The 19,087-nt window shown below is 47.3% G+C and overlaps 2 protein-coding genes across 3 annotated transcripts; one reads left to right on the top strand and one right to left on the bottom strand.

Annotated features, from left to right (window-relative positions):
- Window positions 1-295: 295 nt before the first annotated feature.
- On the bottom strand, window positions 296-19,087 carry sec23a (Sec23 homolog A, coat complex II component). 2 transcript variants are annotated; one of them, XM_053434208.1, is made up of 20 exons: window positions 19,052-19,087; window positions 15,088-15,353; window positions 13,490-13,547; window positions 11,612-11,698; window positions 11,301-11,537; window positions 10,861-10,937; window positions 10,161-10,305; window positions 9,929-10,087; window positions 9,691-9,806; window positions 8,939-9,062; window positions 8,785-8,865; window positions 8,602-8,691; window positions 3,075-3,181; window positions 2,821-2,974; window positions 2,660-2,737; window positions 2,424-2,585; window positions 1,731-1,817; window positions 1,390-1,545; window positions 999-1,064; window positions 296-929 (listed from the first exon to the last, which is right to left on the bottom strand). In XM_053434208.1, the coding sequence occupies exons 2-20, from the start codon at window positions 15,306-15,308 to the stop codon at window positions 840-842; spliced, it is 2,295 nt and encodes a 764-aa protein (XP_053290183.1). In that variant the 5' UTR covers window positions 15,309-15,353; window positions 19,052-19,087; the 3' UTR covers window positions 296-839. The 2 variants fall into 2 exon arrangements, with proteins under 2 accessions (XP_053290183.1, XP_053290182.1); XM_053434207.1 differs by lacking the exon at window positions 19,052-19,087 and adding an exon at window positions 18,723-19,041.
- On the top strand, window positions 6,238-8,162 carry LOC128450638 (histamine H2 receptor). Its single transcript, XM_053434211.1, has 2 exons — window positions 6,238-6,934; window positions 8,005-8,162. Exons 1-2 carry the CDS (start codon window positions 6,238-6,240, stop codon window positions 8,160-8,162), a joined length of 855 nt encoding a protein of 284 aa, XP_053290186.1.

Here is a 19,087-nt window from a genome sequence, read left to right on the forward strand (position 1 = left end):
AACAGTGTTCGCTGTGAGGTGTGTGTGTGTGTGTCTGTGAGGTGTGTGTGTGTGTGTGTGATGTTGTCCTAACAGTGTTCGCTGTGAGGTGTGTGTGTGTGTGTCTGTGAGGTGTGTGTGTGTGTGTGTGTGTGTGTGATGTTGTCCTAACAGTGTTCGCTGTGAGGTGTGTGTGTGTGTGTCTGTGAGGTGTGTGTGTGTGTGTGTGTGTGATGTTGTCCTAACAGAATCATGAAATAAGACAGGAGCTGGTGAGTAGGGTCGTTGCCATGGTAACAGAGGCGCTGGAGTCTCGTTACTTTTTTCAAACTTTATTAGAAACAAGAAAATAAAACCCAGACATCAACACATGCAGCCTGCCACCTGCTGGTGAGAACAGGAACAGTTTCACAGCAGCATCTTTAAGTTGTGTGAACGGGTTCAAGATTTAAAGTTAAAGAATGATCACATGATTTATCTAATAGCTGTTTCTACTGCTTTGAATGGACCAATCACATGGAGGCTTGTATTTTATATGGACTGCTCACCAGTCACATGATCAGTCATCAGGAGTTAGAGCAACATGATTGTCTCTCACTGCCCTGAGGCTGCTGCTGATTGGCTGCTACCTGGAAACTGACAGGTGACAGTGGGCGGGGTCAGTAACAGACAGGGTGGGACAGAGGTGGGGAGAGGTCAGGACAGTTGGGACAGGGTGGGACAGGATGGGGCATGTGGGGACAGGTTAGGACACGTTGGGACAGGTTAGGACAGGTTAGGACAGGTGGGGACAGGTTAGGACAGGTGGGGACAGGTTAGGACAGGTGGGGACAGGTTAGGACAGGTGGGGACAGGTGGGTTCAGGCAGCACTGGAGACAGCGAGCTTCTTCAGATGATCCATGAACACCTGCAGACTGACGTCGTCCGTCAGGATGGGAGCTCCAGACTCCTGCACAGAGAAGCATGTGTTAACCTGGTGATGACACCTGAAGGTCAAAGGTTAAGTTCAGCCTCTCACCTGTCCCCAGGTGTACATGTTGTTGTGGGTCTGGGAGGGGTTCACTTTGGAGAGCAGGAAACGAGCCTGAAACAAGATTGTGAATTAAAGTGGAACTCGCTATTATAATATATACACACAAGAGAAGGTGTGTGTGTGAGTGTGTGTGTGTGTGTGTGTGAGTGTGAGTGAGTGAGTGTGTGTGTGTGTGTGTATGAGTGAGTGTGTGTGTGTGTGTGTGTGTGTGTGTGTGTGAGTGAGTGAGTGAGTGAGTGAGTGAGTGAGTGAGTGAGTGAGTGTGTGTGTGTGTGTGTGTATGAGTGTGTGTGTATGAGTGTGTGTGTGTGTGTGTGTGAGTGAGTGAGTGAGTGAGTGAGTGAGTGAGTGAGTGAGTGAGTGTTAGCGCCCCCACCTGGCTGCCTCCGTGCTCTGTGTCGATGTATCTGGGCATCGGAAAACGATTGTGTAGCAGCTCCTGAGCGTCGTCCACTGGAGCCTGAAGAAGGTGTTTGAAGTTTTCATACTCAGGGATTTCCTGGTAACCAGCCTTCCTCCACTGAGACACCGTCTGAGACACACACAGACACACACAGAGACACACAGAGAGACAAACCCAGAGACACACACAGAGATGAACCCAGAGACACACACAGAGAGACACACACACACACAGAGACACACACAGATGTGAACACACAGTTTAAATATGTTATTTTCTAGAGTGTCCTTATGTGGAGTAACTTGTATTTGTACCTCTCCGTGGTAAATGAGGATCTGGAAGAATGTGTCCATCAAGAGGATTCTGTCCGGCAGGATGCTGCTGCTGTCCAGCAGGACGGGCTGAAAGACAGTCAGTCGGATCAATCACTCCTTAATGAAACTGTGATTCAGTCAAGACTCAGTTTGAGAACAAACCAATCAGATCTCATGTGTGTGTTGATGTTCCAGGAAGTCAAAGACAAACAGGGTCCTGTACACCGAGGCTCTGCTGTCAGTCAAACTGTCCATGTCTCTGATTCGGGCATATGCAGTAAACGCCGCCCACTTTATGTGCACAGGCTCAGAGTTCACTTGACGAGGTAATAAGCAGCGTCATGTGACCACTGAGCCTGGTCGTTCAGCTGGAGGAGTGAAAGATCTCCTGGACAAGCTGAGCTCACTTCGTGGAACAGGCTCCAGACACCATGTGAGGAACAAGCAGCGTTATTAGTGTTAATGAAAACTTTAACAAAATAAAAACAAGAAAAACTGTTTGGTTGATATTCTCTATCCTGTTGAATTTGATGAAGATGACACAGTTACACAATAGCTCCACAGGGTGGCAGCACAGCTGACACCTACTGTTAAACTCTGGCAGTTGATTCGAGCGAGAGTTAGAAACTAAAGGAAAAGAGTTGAATCTTCAGCTACACTAACGTCCCCCCCCCCCCCCCTTGGTGCAGGTACCTCTGGCGGCCCGTTGAAGGAGTAGGCGTACAGCACAGGCTGGATCATGATGAGGGCCTGAGTCAGGTCCTGTCTGTTGAACTGATGTCTGTAGTACGAACTCTCGTCTGGACTGTTGTTGAACACCTGGAGGAACGGGGAGCGCCGCAGGTGGAACATGAACTGAAACACAAACACACCGGTGAGAAACTGGAAGGGAAGCAGCTGACAGCCGAGCATCCAGGACTGCGGGTCACCTGAGGGTAGAGGGAGAAGGTCTCGGAGAACCTGAAGGAGTTTGGATCGTCTTTGTGATAATCTCCAAACTTCTGACACTGAAACACAAACACGCAGAACGACACACGTGAGCTTCACTGGCTGCGAGTCCACATCCATGTTTTCACCACAGCCGTCATACCAGTCTGATCAGCTGTCTGTCTAACCATCGCAGAACATCTGGCCCCTCCTCCGTCTCCGCACGGTACACAGCCAGCCTCGCCATCAGAATGGCCGCCGCCTCCTGGTCGAACGACGCTGCGATGTTCTGAATCTGAGTCTGAGCATCTGCCCAGCTGTGGGGGGGGGGGGGGGGGGGGGGAGATGTGAGTGAACACATCACCGGCTTCATGTGCGTCTGTAAACACGCAGCACACGATGAGGTGTGTATCTTACTTCCTGGCGGTGGTGGTGACTCTGATGCGTCTCTGTCCTGACGAGTGCTGGTACTGAGTCACGAACTGGACGGCTCCACGGCCGCCCTGAGGAACCGGAGCGTTGTGCTGCAACACAGAGCCGTCAATCAATCCCCTGATCAGCTGACTGATCGTTAATCAATCCCCTGATCAGCTGACTGATCGTTAATCAATCCCCTGATCAGCTGACTGATCGTTAATCAATCACCTGATCGTTAATCAATCACCTGATCAGCTGACTGATCGTTAATCAATCCCCTGATCAGCTGACTGATCGTTAATCAATCACCTGATCAGCTGACTGATCGTTAATCAATCACCTGATCAGCTGACTGATCGTTAATCAATCACCTGAACGTTAATCAATCCCCTGATCAGCTGACTGATCGTTAATCAATCCCCTGATCAGCTGACTGATCGTTAATCAATCCCCTGATCAGCTGACTGATCGTTAATCAATCCCCTGATCAGCTGACTGATCGTTAATCAATCCCCTGATCGTTAATGAATCACCTGATCAGCTGACTGATCGTTAATCAATCACCTGAACGTTAATCAATCACCTGATCAGCTGACTGATCGTTAATCAATCACCTGAACGTTAATCAATCCCCTGATCAGCTGACTGATCGTTAATCAATCCCCTGATCGTTAATGAATCACCTGATCAGCTGACTGATCGTTAATCAATCACCTGAACGTTAATCAATCACCTGATCAGCTGACTGATCGTTAATCAATCACCTGAACGTTAATCAATCCCCTGATCAGCTGACTAATCGTTAATCAATCCCCTGATCAGGTGACTGATCGTTAATCAATCACCTGAACGTTAATCAATCCCCTGATCAGCTGACTGATCGTTAATCAATCCCCTGATCAGCTGACTGATCGTTAATCAATCCCCTGATCGTTAATGAATCACCTGATCAGCTGACTGATCGTTAATCAATCACCTGAACGTTAATCAATCACCTGATCAGCTGACTGATCGTTAATCAATCACCTGAACGTTAATCAATCCCCTGATCAGCTGACTGATCGTTAATCAATCCCCTGATCGTTAATGAATCACCTGATCAGCTGACTGATCGTTAATCAATCACCTGAACGTTAATCAATCACCTGATCAGCTGACTGATCGTTAATCAATCACCTGAACGTTAATCAATCCCCTGATCAGCTGACTGATCGTTAATCAATCCCCTGATCAGCTGACTGATCGTTAATCAATCACCTGAACGTTAATCAATCCCCTGATCAGCTGACTGATCGTTAATCAATCCCCTGATCAGGTGACTGATCGTTAATCAATCACCTGAACGTTAATCAATCCCCTGATCAGCTGACTGATCGTTAATCAATCCCCTGTAGCTGACTGATCGTTAATCAATCCCCTGATCAGCTGACTGATCGTTAATCAATCCCCTGTAGCTGACTGATCGTTAATCAATCCCCTGATCAGCTGACTGATCGTTAATCAATCACCTGATCGTTAATCAATCCCCTGATCAGCTGACTGATCATTAATCAATCACCTGATCAGCTGACTGATCGTTAATCAATCACCCCCTGATCAGCTGACTGATCGTTAATCAATCCCCTGATCGTTAATCGATCAGCTTACTGATCGTTAATCAATCCCCTGATCAGGTGATTGATCGTTAATCAATCACCTGATCAGAACCAGCTGCCTCATACAGGTTACCACGACAACACCATGTTACACTCAATGAAGCTGTCAATCAAAACACTTTCTGGATTCATGAAAATAAATAATAACAATAACAAACAATAAAGTCACTCCTATGTCAGCCCAACACAGAAAACTGCTGTTTGTTAAAAATACACTTTATTTAATAATATGAATATTATTATTGTTGGTAACTAATTAGTATCTTAAAATAAGCAGTGATGTCATCAAACTGAAATACAACATTGAACTGAGCTCAGAATCCTGGGCTCTGATTGGATGCTTCACACCTGAGCTCTTAGTGGTCTGAGGTTCAACTGCAGCTGATAACACACCTGTACACCTGTTATTACCTGAGTCAGGATGTGACATGTGACCACACACACACACACACACACACACACACACACACACACACACACACACACACACACACACACACACACACAAACATACACAAACATACACACACTCACTCACTCACTCACTCACTCACTCACTCACTCACTCACTCACTCACTCACTCACTCACTCACTCACTCACTCACTCACTCACTCACTCACTCACTCACCCACTCACTCACCCACTCACTCACTCACACTCACACTCACACACACATACACATACACATACACACACACACACACACACACAGGAAATTGGATGTTCAGGTACTGTTGACATAGTCAGTAGATAACTCTGTGTGTGTGTCTTTATATGTGTGTATGTGTGTTTGTGTGTGTTTGTGTGTGTGTGTCTGTCCTCTCATCATCTCAGCAGGTGACTGACAGGTGCACCACAGTAACGCTGCCTGTGGAGAGACACACTCACTCTCAGTCTCTCGGTAGGACACTCCTTCTGCAGTCGGTCCTCAGACTCCGACGCTCTCAGACTGAAATCTTTTCTGACTTTTTGAAAATCTAGACATCGACGATCACCTGGTTTGACCTTTGACCCGAGCGTCGGTTCCAGGTGTCGATATCTAAACGTCTCTGTGGAAGAAGCTGGATGTCGTCTGCGTCCTGCCTCGTCCACAGCACGTCAGGATGAACGGTTCAACTGATCAGTGATATTCAGAGCTGGAGTGGGACCAGAGACGCCTCTGACCGGTGACAGGTGGTGTTGACCGGGTCCCTCAGGCTGCGTCTCCTCGCTGGAGACTGATCGCATCACTTTCTAACATCACATGAATCTGGATCTCAATGATTTTATGATATCTGGGGCTTTCCTTCACATCTCCTGGTCTCCCTCGTGGGATGAAGTCTATCTGTTGTCATGGGAGTTTTGATCACTTGATCACGTTTCCAGAAGATTATGGAACAGCATCATCTAGAGGTCGTTAGAGGAAGTGCAGCTCAACAAATCTGGGAGAAAGTCGTATGTAAAAGCGTCTTCACGCATCCTTGTGATCTGTGATGTAATCAGTGAACTGCTTTGTGTCCTGTGAAGATGGTGGACGCTCTGAGGACGCTGTATGCCAGTCTGATGGCTGTAACCAGTGCAGCGTCTGTCAGTGGGAACCTCCTCCTCCTGCTGGTGATGCTCTTCAACAAGGATCTTCGGTCCGACACGCTGGGTCTTACCGTGAGTTTCAGCCTCAGCGACCTGGCCCTGGGACTCTCCACCATCCCCTTCGGGGCCCACAACAGCCTCTCCCAAACCTCTGGATACCCGAGTGAGGGCGTCCTCTGTCAGGGCAGCGGCTTCATCTTCCTCCTGCTGCAGACTTCCTCCATCCACTCGCTCACCTGGGCGACCGTAGACAAGTTCACAGAGATCTGCTTCGCCCTCAGCTACCGAAGCATCTGGACGACCGGACGGAGTCGGGTGGTCCTGGTCCTGGTCTGGCTGTTCTGTCTGGTGAACGCCACCCTGCCCCTGCTGGGGTTTGGCACCTACGCCTACAGCGAGTCCCGGTTCCTGTGCTGCCTGAGCTTCACACCTGACAACCAGGTCTTCGTGGTGCTGTGGATGATGTTAGGCATCGTGTTACCGATCCTCACCATGTGCTCTCTGTACGGACACATCGTCTACGTGGCCCGGAAGCAGGCTCGCAGGGGAACGTTCATGTGCAACGAGCTGCACTGCTTCCAGGTTCCTGCCAACAACTACCTGAGGAGCTCCATCCTCATGCTGACCACCTCAGGTGGGTTCATGCTGTTTTCTGATTGGTTCCTAACAACACCTACCTGTCCAAACCCTTTAAGTTCTACCTGCTCCCAAAGACTCAGTGGTCACGTGTTCAGACTGTGGTCACGTGCTCAGACTCTGGTCACGTGTTCAGACTTTGTGGTCACGTGTTCAGACTATGTGGTCACGTGTTCAGACTCTGGTCACGTGCTCAGACTGTGGTCACGTGTTCAGACTGTGGTCACGTGTTCAGACTGTGGTCACGTGTTCAGACTCTGGTCACGTGTTCAGACTCTGGTCACGTGTTCAGACTATGTGGTCACGTGTTCAGACTCTGGTCACGTGCTCAGACTGTGGTCACGTGTTCAGACTGTGGTCACGTGTTCAGACTGTGGTCACGTGTTCAGACTCTGGTCACGTGTTCAGACTGTGGTCACGTGTTCAGACTATGTGGTCACGTGTTCAGACTCTGGTCACGTGTTCAGACTGTGGTCACGTGTTCAGACTGTGGTCACGTGTTCAGACTCTGGTCACGTGTTCAGACTATGTGGTCACGTGTTCAGACTGTGGTCACGTGTTCAGACTGTGGTCACGTGTTCAGACTGTGGTCACGTGTTCAGACTGTGGTCACGTGTTCAGACTCTGGTCACGTGTTCAGACTATGTGGTCACGTGTTCAGACTGTGGTCACGTGTTCAGACTGTGGTCACGTGTTCAGACTGTGGTCACGTGTTCAGACTCTGGTCACGTGTTCAGACTCTGGTCACGTGTTCAGACTCTGGTCACGTGTTCAGACTCTGGTCACGTGTTCAGACTCTGGTCACGTGTTCAGACTCTGGTCACGTGTTCAGACTATGTGGTCACGTGTTCAGACTGTGGTCACGTGTTCAGACTGTGGTCACGTGTTCAGACTGTGGTCACGTGTTCAGACTCTGGTCACGTGTTCAGACTGTGGTCACGTGTTCAGACTATGTGGTCACGTGTTCAGACTCTGGTCACGTGTTCAGACTGTGGTCACGTGTTCAGACTGTGGTCACGTGTTCAGACTGTGGTCACGTGTTCAGTTGGCTTCTTGTCTTGTTCTCAGTGTGTGTGCTGGTGTGCTGGCTGCCGTTCATCTCAGTGTGTTTGTACGAGACGTTCAGCGGTCACCAGAGCTCTGCAGTGACCTCTGCCCTTTCTGCTTGGCTGGTTCTGACCAGCTCTGCCCTCAACCCCTGGATCACCTGCATGACTCAGACGTAAGTGAAACTCAACAGAAGTAAACATTAAGATGCAGTTATAATAATTTTCTCTAAACTCATGTCCGTGTGTCTCCAGCAGGTACAGGGCCGCAGTGCGTCGGAGTGTTGGTTTGTTTATTAGAAAACCTCTGGAGTCTCGCCCGCAGAGCTTCGCCCTCCACCTCCACCCAACCAATCGCATCAGCACCACAACCACAACACGTCCGACGTCATCACCGAAACCACCAACAGCAACACTGTCATGATCAACACAGCAACTCACACGATCTGATTTGAGTCCTGCAGCACTTGGCTGACCCCTACAGGAACCAGGTGGGATTGACTCTGTATATCTCAGGCTGTACAGATGGAGACGTTCTGCCGGGGGGGGTATTTTGTTTCAAACCAGACTGAGGCTGTTTGAAGGTCAGAGGTCAGGTGTTAAAGTTTTATCATAATACCTGGTTGACGACCTCGAAGTAAAGAGCCAGTGTGGTGCCGGGATCCAAACCACAGATCTTCCATTGACATGTTCCTCCCGTACCGATCTCCTGTCAACACAGGAACACACACCTGTAAACCTGCCCTGCCCATGAAACTGTATAACAAGGTCAAAGGTCAGCTGTGAATCTGTGGTTAAATACGTTCTCAGAGACACAGGGTCCTTTAGCGTTCAGAGACACACACGGTCCAATGGCTCCCGAGAGCTTGACCTCTCTCGAAGTCTGAAAAGAAAACACTGCAGTTTATTCTGATGGCGATGGGGCGTGGCCTCTGTGACCTGAGTAGCTGTCATACCTTGATCTCCAGCGTGGCGGCAAAGGCCATTTTGAAAGAGCCCTGGACATCTTTGGTGAAAACTCTCTGGAAGGTTTGTTTAAACAGAGATGTATTGAAGGAGTCCGCCATCACCATGTAGCCTCTGGACACACAAACACACATTAACAACTGTGTCAAACATGTGCACTGACGCCACCTTCATCTTTATCAGACTGATCATTTACAGATACACATGAAGTACCTAAGTCCACTTGCCTATGTTCACATGTACCACGCATGAAGATGCCATGCAGGATATTTAGAGACCCCTAGTGGTTAAATTACAGACTACAACAACCTGAACCCTGAGGACAGGTTTTCATACAGTCAGGCCTAATCCCACTTCACTGCTTGACTCCAGGGTCATCCTGCCGCTTGGTTGAACTCTTCCCCCACGAACTGGGACACGATGCTTCCTCTTCAAGAGGGTGAGGGCGACGCAGCCGTTACTTCATCAGAAGTCGTTTTTCAGTTTTGAAAGGGACGTCATTGTAATAACATTGTTGAGCTCTTAAATAAACCAATGCTATTGTTTGTGGTTACTAAAGTGACAAACCATTAATATCAAAATAACTTTTGTGCTAATGCAGGTGAATCAATGACATTTGAAACTGAAAAGCTTTATGCTCATTATTTCACATATGAATCAAAAGCTCACAGGTATTCTCAGATACTGTGTGTGTGTGTGTGTGTGTGTGCGTGTGTGTGTGTTTGTGTGTGTGTGTATGTACCCGGTGTAGTTGGCACAGCACTTCATCTCCAGCAGACCGGTCTGATCAAGAGCACAGGCGTACATGTCGATGATGTGACCATGATTGGACGCTCTGTTAGCAAGAGACTCATAGTGCTACAACACACACACACACACACACACACACACACCGACACAGATACACACAGATGACAACAGAACTAAATAATGACATTTGTGTGTTCATGTTAATAAAGTTACAATCAGCTCTCACTCACCTTGGTGGCTTTCTTCATGAACTTGGCGTTGTCCTTCTCAATGTCGTGCCACGACCTGATGGGCGTCTTCAGTTCGTCTCCCACCACCATGCCAGGCCCCTGTGTCGCTGGGCCGCCGATGAACGTCATGATGCGAGCGCCAGTGTTGGGAAAGGTGCACTGTGGGAAAAACAGACACTAGTGAGATTCTGTAACGCCCCCCACATGATGCCAAAAGCCCCCCCGCATCTACCTCCAGTAGGCCGACAGCAATGGACATGGCCACGCCTAGAGAGCGCAGAGGTCTCTTCCCCTGAGTGACAGGCCAGGGGTCACGCTGCAGCTCTCCCAACAGGTCGGTCAGGTTCATGTCGATCTTCTGCACTGGCTGCAGGAACCTGAGGAACCAACATTTACTGTCAGAACTCCACAGCCCTGATTACCACTGGGCCCCTGACCTCCGGCCGTTTCATGGAAACCAGCGTCTGATGATCCCACAACATCATCATGGTTACAGTTTAAAGAAGAGAAGGTCAGAAGGTCTTCTGTGTTTGGGAGGAAACTTGACCTTTTTGAGGGTAAAGACATTAAGGGTTAAGTAAAATATACAGAATGTAAGTGAACAGCAGCTGTTAGCAAAGACTGTTGTTTCTACTCCGCTAGCTGAGGCTGATGCTGGGTGAAGGAGGTCATGTGACAGGAGACCAATCAGAGAAGGCTACGCCATGACTGAAAGATCCAATCAGCAAATGGCTGTGCACGTCTATGTCTTCACTTCCAAGCTTCTCTGTTTTAGCTGCTCTACAACTCTGGAGCCGTGTGGACACCAGAAGTTTCTGTAGCAGAGCTGATGAGTTTTAAAATGAAAACGTAGTCATGTGGGTGAAAATAAAGTGTGTGTGTGTGTGTGTGTGTGTGTGTGTGTGTGTGTGTGTGTGTGTGTGTGTGTGTACCTGTTGGACAGAGGCTGTTGGACGGTTTGAGGACCTCGGCCCTGAGTGGCCAAAGGTTTGGTCAAACCAAGCATCTCCTGCGAGTCACCAAAGATTCACAGCTGGTTAACATTGTTCACTGGCTTGAAGTCAGATTTATATAAATAGAACTTTAGAAACTACAGGAGTGTTTCACAAACATGTATAAAATATGAGAACTTATGTTTATGTGAAGTCAAGTCCAACGTGTTCTTTAATGTTCTTCTCTTTACTGTTTCAAATGTTGTTGATTTAATAAAACCCCAAAATATCCCTCTGCTTGTTTATACACCCCCCCCCCCACCCCCCCAAAATAAACAACAACACACGGAATGATGTCTGAGCTCCTTTTAGCTGCGTGCAGTTTAAACAAAATGTCATGTGAGGTCGATCTGAGCGGACAGAGCCAGTGTGAGCTCTACCTGCAGCTGCTTGGCGTTCAGGTCCTTGCTGCCCCTGAAGACGTAGCTCTTGGAGATCCCCTCACAGCCGAGCTCGTGGACCTGGACCATGCGTCCAAAAGTGATGAGTCCCACCAGCGCAGTGGGAGGGAGCAGAGACAGGGACATCTGCAGAGACTCCTTCAGAGCCTGCAGGTCTTCGTCCTCCATACAGGTGTCCACCACATACAGGAAGACCAGCGGCATCTGAGGACCCCGCTGAGGACAGAGACCGGACCGGGTTACACACCTAATGACACGTGTGTCTCTACTCGTACCCGTGTGAGTCTTACCTGCACCACGTACTCGATGGTGGAGAACTGAGGCAGCAGCTCAGCAGGTTGGTTCACCTCAGTGATCCCAGCATAGGATGGAGGAAACTGGAACACACACAGTTATTATGTTGTTCAGGACCAGTCTGTTGTCGGAGATCAAGTTGTTTGTGCTTTAGAGTTTAGATGTGACATTCAAGTTGAGGTTAGAACCACTGACATGTTTTATCTGGGAAACATGAAGTCAGACCAACATAATAAATTGATAAATGAAAAGAGTTGATTGTTGATGGATTTGTTTTAAACAGTTTTTCCACAAAAACCTTCCAGTGCACTGAGAGAAGAATATGTTCCCCAAAAAGACTCATTATCTATCTATATATCTATACATATGTTATATATATATAACACTTTGGACAGTTCCTCTGATATTCTCCTCTGGAGCCGTGTTCACGTGGATCACGGGGTTTGAGGAATCGATCACCATTAACCTTCTGGACACAGAATATCTCCAGCCTCCACCGGGTTCTTCAGAACCGAGCCTCCTGTGAATCACTCTCCTGCTTTGACGATTAATTCACTCGTCACTTAACTCGCTTCAACTGCAGCTTCCCTCTTTGTCATGAGCTCTATATTTCTCAAGGGCTTTTGGAATTTTTGTTGGACACTTTTGTGAAGTCTTTCTTGTGTTTGAATTTGTGTTATGTGTGTGGTTGTTCTACCCGGAGTTCTGTTTCCTGTTATATTGAATGGTCAAGTCTCAGTTCACTGAACTTCCTGCTCGCTCCTGTACCTTTTCTTCTCAGTTTGGACAGAGACGTCTTTAGTGTTTATGGATAAGACATCATGCTCTGAATCTGCTCTCTCCTTCACCTTTAACTAGGGCTGAACGATTAATTGCATCTGCGATAAAATCGCGATATGATAAAACGTGATTTTTCTCAACGTGCGCGATTAAAACTGCTGCTGCTCCACTGACTATAACAACAGCTCATTCCTACACTTATAAAATGCAATTCAATGTGGAAATAATCCAAGTATTCAGAATACGTTACTCAGATTAGTTAATGTAACGGAATACGTTACAGATTACATTTTAGGCATGTATTCTATATTCTGTAACGGAATGCGTTTTGAAAGTGTCCTTCCCAACACTGGACATGTTCCTGACTTGGGATCAGTAACACACCTATAATTTAAAAACTGTTTTTCTCAAGATGGTAAATTTTGCACACAGGTTTTAAAAAGTGCATGGCTTGTGTTTATACTTACAAGTACTTTGATTAAATTACTTAAATGCACACCGATTTGTTGTTCTTGTTTCTGTAATGAGCAGTTTAATAAAAATGTGGGAAAGAATATTGTACAGTAAATGTATCTAATATTGTGTTAGTTCATATTTAAATCATTCATTACGTTTTTTGGGGGGGGGAAGAAGAGGATAAATAAAAAAATGTCATATTAAATCGCAATTAGATTATTTCCCCAAATGGTTCAGCCCCACCTTTAACCTTGTTTTTTTAATCAAACTAAATACATTTTCTAACCCTATATACTGTATATAATATATATTATGGCCTTTATTGGATAGGACAGAGAGTCTAGTGGTAAAAGGGGGACAACATGCAGATTATTTTAAAACATATATTTCACAGGCCAGATTTGATTATATCAGGCCGAGGGCCAGTTTGAAGCAAAACAACAAGAAAATAAATAATCTGAATAAAGTACAATTTTTACCAAGAAGTGTAAACCACCACATAAAAATAAGGTGGAGTCAGTTCTCCGAGAGAAAAGTGATGATACTAGTTAATTGTTTAACGAGTTTACTAGTTGGTGCTAGTGATTCTTTCAGTGGTGGTCCTCAGAAGAATAGAAGAACATCTGGTTGAACTTTACCTGATTCCTCTGGTAACAGAAGTTACACGCCCACAGTTTGGCCCGGTAGTCCACTTGACTGAAACAGACAGGTGGAGGTCAGACAGGTGGAGGTCAGACAGGTGGAGGTCAGACAGGTGGAGGTCAGACAGGTGGAGATCAGACAGGTGGAGGTCAGACAGGTGTTAGACAGGTGGAGGTCAGACAGGTGGAGGTCAGACCGGTGGAGATCAGACAGGTGGAGGTCAGACAGGTGGAGATCAGACAGGTGGAGATCAGACAGGTGGAGATCAGACAGGTGGAGGTCAGACAGGTGTTAGACAGGTGGAGGTCAGACAGGTGGAGGTCAGACAGGTGGAGGTCAGACAGGTGGAGATCAGACAGGTGGAGGTCAGACAGGTGGAGATCAGACAGGTGGAGGTCAGACAGGTGGAGATCAGACAGGTGGAGGTCAGACAGGTGGAGATCAGACAGGTGGAGGTCAGACAGGTGGAGATCAGACAGGTGGAGGTCAGACAGGTGGAGGTCAGACAGGTGTTAGACAGGTGGAGGTCAGACAGGTGGAGATCAGACAGGTGTGAGACAGGTGGAGGTCAGACAGGTGGAGGTCAGACAGGTGGAGATCAGACAGGTGGAGGTCAGACAGGTGGAGATCAGACAGGTGGAGGTCAGACAGGTGTTAGACAGGTGGAGGTCAGACAGGTGGAGGTCAGACAGGTGGAGATCAGACAGGTGGAGGTCAGACAGGTGGAGATCAGACAGGTGGAGGTCAGACAGGTGGAGGTCAGACAGGTGGAGATCAGACAGGTGGAGGTCAGACAGGTGGAGATCAGACAGGTGGAGGTCAGACAGGTGGAGGTCAGACAGGTGTTAGACAGGTGGAGGTCAGACAGGTGGAGATCAGACAGGTGTGAGACAGGTGGAGGTCAGACAGGTGGAGGTCAGACAGGTGGAGATCAGACAGGTGGAGGTCAGACAGGTGGAGGTCAGACAGGTGGAGATCAGACAGGTGTTAGACAGGTGGAGATCATACAGGTGGAGATCAGACAGGTGGAGGTCAGACAGGTGGAGATCAGACAGGTGGAGATCAGACAGGTGGAGATCAGACAGGTGGAGGTCAGACAGGTGGAGATCAGACAGGTGGAGGTCAGACAGGTGGAGATCAGACAGGTGGAGATCAGACAGGTGGAGGTCAGACAGGTGGAGATCAGACAGGTGGAGGTCAGACAGGTGGAGATCAGACAGGTGGAGGTCAGACAGGTGGAGGTCAGACAGGTGGAGGTGAGACAGGTGGAGGTCAGACAGGTGTTAGACAGGTGGAGATCAGACAGGTGTTAGACAGGTGGAGATCAGACAGGTGGAGGTCAGACAGGTGGAGATCAGACAGGTGTTAGACAGGTGGAGGTCAGACAGGTGGAGGTGAGACAGGTGGAGATCAGACAGGTGGAGGTCAGACAGGTGGAGGTCAGACAGGTGGAGATCAGACAGGTGTTAGACAGGTGGAGATCAGACAGGTGGAGGTCAGACAGGTGGAGGTGAGACAGGTGGAGGTCAGACAGGTGTCAGACAGGTGGAGATCAGACAGGTGGAGGTCAGACAGGTGGAGGAGTGATGCGTACCACATGGGGTTGAGCACAGCTCGACAGGTGGCCCGGCTGCAGAGAACCGGTTCATACTGGATGGGCGGCAGGTCGGGTCGCTCCTTCAGGGGCGTGAACAGAGCCGCCACCGGCACCACCATGCGAGTGGCCTCCAACCGACTGGAGGGCCACACGTTCCAGCTGAAGCGAACACCGTCACGCTCCTCGTTCTGAGCAATGAATTCTGGGAAGGTTGCCATGGCAATGCAGGCACACAGGGGGCAGGACACACCGACAGGAAGACGCTGGGGGGGGGGGGGGGGGGGACCAAACATCAGAACAGCTTCTTCTACATGATCAGCGCCAACAGCCGGAAAAACACAATACTGAGATGTGTACCTGTGTTTAGTGTGTGTGTGTGTTTACATGTTTAGTGTGTGTGTATTTAAACATGTTTAGAGCATGTGTTTACATGTTTAATGTGTGTGTATTTTAACGTGTTTAAAGCGTGTGTGTTTACATGTTTAGTGTGTGTGTTTACATGTTTAGAGCATGTGTTTACATGTTTAGTGTGTGTGTTTACATGTTTAGTGTGTGTGTATTTAAACATGTTTAAAACATGTGTGTTTACATGTTTAGTGTGTGTGTTTACATGTTTAGTGTGTCAACACGACATTAGGATCACATATGATATTCTATAACGTTAACGAGTTCATAACCAGCGTCATGTTCGGTTCAGTTCATCTGGATAAAGAAACACATGATAAGTCAAACTGAACATCAGGAGTCATCGATTAATAATTACATATATGTGAAGTTTGAAGAGTGACGCACACACACACACACACACAAACAAACACACAGACACACAGAGCATAGCAGCAGAAGGATGTGTTTAACAAGTTTGTGTGTTCTTGTTGCTCTGGGTTTTGCCCTTACTGGCTTTGGATAAGAGCGTCAGCTGAACGAACGCATTGTAATCGTATCATGGACAGGTGTACTGTGTGTGTATATATATATATATATATATATATATATATATACATAGAACCAGGTTGTGGAGGTGTGTCTGGGGTCATGGTCCTGTGGTCCCACTATGCACAAACCAGATGGGATGGCATGTCGCTGCAGAATGCTGTGGTAGTCACCAGCAAAGCCCCCCCCACACCATCACACCTCCAGCTCCATGCTTCATGGTGGGAACCATCCGCTCGGCTCCTCTGCATCTTACAAGGACCAGGCGGTTGGAACCAGGAATCTCAAATCTGGACAAAGTCCAGATTTCCACTGGTTTAATGTCCAGTCCTTGTTTCTGGGCCCAAGTGAGTCTCTTCTTCTTCTTCTTCTTCTTCTTCTTCTTCTTCTTCTTCCTCAGTCGATTCGACCATGAAGACCTGATTCTCCAGTCTCCTCTGGACAGATGCTATGAGATGCGTCTGCTACTTGAACTCTATGAAGCATCTACAGTGCCTTGCATAAGTATTCACCCCCTTTGGACTTTTCTACATTTTGTCATGGTATAACCACAGATTAAAATTTATTTCATTGTGAGTTTATGTAATGGACCAACACAAAATAGTGCATCATTTGGAAGTGGGGGGAAATGTTACATGGATTTCACAATTATTTACAAATAAAAATCTGAAAAGTGTTGAGTGCATATGTATTCACCCCCTTTACTGTGAAACCCCTAACAAAGATCTGGTGCGACCAATTGCATTCACAAGTCACATTTGCAAGTCACATAATTAGTAAATAGGGTCCACCTGTCTGCAATTTAATCTCAGTATAAATACACCTGTTCTGTGACGGACTCAGAGTTTGTTGGAGATCATTACTGAACAAACAGCATCATGAAGACCAAGGAGCTCACCAAACAGGTCAGGGATAAAGTTGTGGAGAAATATGAAGCAGGGTTAGGTTATAAAAAAATATCCAGAGCTTTGAACATCTCTCTGAGCACCATAAAATCCATCATAAGAAAATGGAAAGAATATGGCACAACCGCAAACCTACCAAGAGGAGGCCGTCCACCCAAACTGAAGAGTCGGACAAGGAGAACATTAATCAGAGAAGCAACCAGGAGGCCCATGGTTACTCTGGAGGAGTTGCAGAGATCCACAGCTGAGGTGGGAGAATCTGTCCACAGGACAACTATTAGTCGTCTACTCCACAAATCTGGCCTTTATGGAAGAGTGGCAAGAAGAAAGCCATTGTTGAAAGGGATCCATAAAAAATCCCGTTCGGAGTTTGCCAGAAGCCATGTGGGAGACACAGCAAACATGTGGAAGAAGGTGCTCTGGTCAGATGAGACCAAAATGGAACTTTTTGGCCTCAATGCAAAACGCTATGTGTGGCGAAAACCCAACACTGCCCATCACCCTGAGCACACCATCCCAACAGTGAAACATGGTGGTGGTAGCATCATGCTGTGGGGATGCTTCTCTTCAGCAGGTACAGGGAAACTGGTCAGAATAGAGGGAAAGATGGATGGAGCCAAATACAGGGAAATCCTTGAAGAAAATCTGATGCAGTCTGCAAAAGACTTGAGACTGGGGCGGAGGTTCATCTTCCAGCAGGACAATGACCCTAAACATACAGCCAGAGCTACAAAGGAATGGTTTGGATTAAAGAATGTTAATGTCTTCAAATGGCCCAGTCAAAGCCCAGACCTCAATCCAATAGAGAATCTATGGCAAGACTTGAAGATTGCGGTTCACAGACGGTCTCCATCCAATCTGACTGAGCTTCATCTTTTTTGCCAAGAAGAATGGACAAACCTTTCCATCTCTAGATGTGCAAAGCTGGTAGAGACATACCCCAAAAGACTTGCAGCTGTAATTGCAGCGAAAGGGGGTTCTACCAAGTATTGACACAGGGGGGTGAATACTTATGCACCCAACAGATGTCAACTTTTTTGTTCTCATTATTGTTTGTGTCACAATAAAATTTATTTTGCACCTCCAAAGTACTATGCATGTTTTGTTGATCAAACGGGAAAAAGTTTAAGTCTATTTGAATTCCAGTTAGTAACAGTACATAATGGGAAAAAGTCCAAGGGGGGTGAATACTTATGCAAGGCACTGTATGTTGCCTCTGATCTGAGGGCTGTTGATTTGTGGTTCCTGAGGCGGGTCACTCTGAGGAACTTCTCCTCGGCTGCAGAGGGAACTCTCGGTCCTCCTGTCCCGGGCCGGTCCTCCTGAGAGACGCTTCATCACAGCGTTTGATGAACTTGAGGAAACTTTCAAAGTTCCTGAAAGTTTCCAGATTGACCTTCCTGTATTAAAGTAATGATGGACTGTCGCCTCTCTTCACTGAGTTGAGTGGTTCTTGCCAGGATATGGATTAGAGCCGAGTCATCGCAGCATAAAGTGACTACTTTGAAGAAACTAAAATATAAAACATTCTGGTTTGTTTAACAAATAATTCCATATGTGTTCCTTCATAGTTTTGATGTCTTCAGTATTAATACACATTTAATGTAAAGTGAACTTCACAAGTTCAGACTTGGTTTGATAAAGTTAAAGTGTGAAATCACCCTGACCACACCCAGGTGAGAAGCCAACAACCAATCACACTGCATTACTCAGGTAACTGCAGATTCAATATAGAGCAGTAGATTGTACTACAGTATACTGTAGTATAAATAAAGTAGCACAAAGTACAAATACCTCAGACGGCTGCAGTAGCTGTACTCAGTTACTTTCTGTCCAGGTCACCAGGGCCAATGATCAATGACATCAGTTCGTCATTAAAGTGATATTCAAGTTCTGATGTCAGCAAGTGACTGTGTGACGTCACGTGTACCCGTACAGCTGCGTGGAGTTTAAAGTCAGTCTGCAGCTCAGTTAGCATCACAGCTAACAGCAGCTAACCGTACAGGTAACAGCTGCGCCACTGACGTCACAGCGGTGACAGCACTGACGGAGGTGAGTTGACAGGCGCCAGGTGTGTGTGTGTGTGTGTGTGTGTGTCTGTGTGTGACAGAGTGTGGACTTACCGCCGCTGCGCTGAACTGACAACGAAGCAAAACAAC

This window comes from Pleuronectes platessa, chromosome 11, assembly GCF_947347685.1.
Source record: "Pleuronectes platessa chromosome 11, fPlePla1.1, whole genome shotgun sequence".
Lineage (NCBI taxonomy): Eukaryota > Metazoa > Chordata > Actinopteri > Pleuronectiformes > Pleuronectidae > Pleuronectes > Pleuronectes platessa.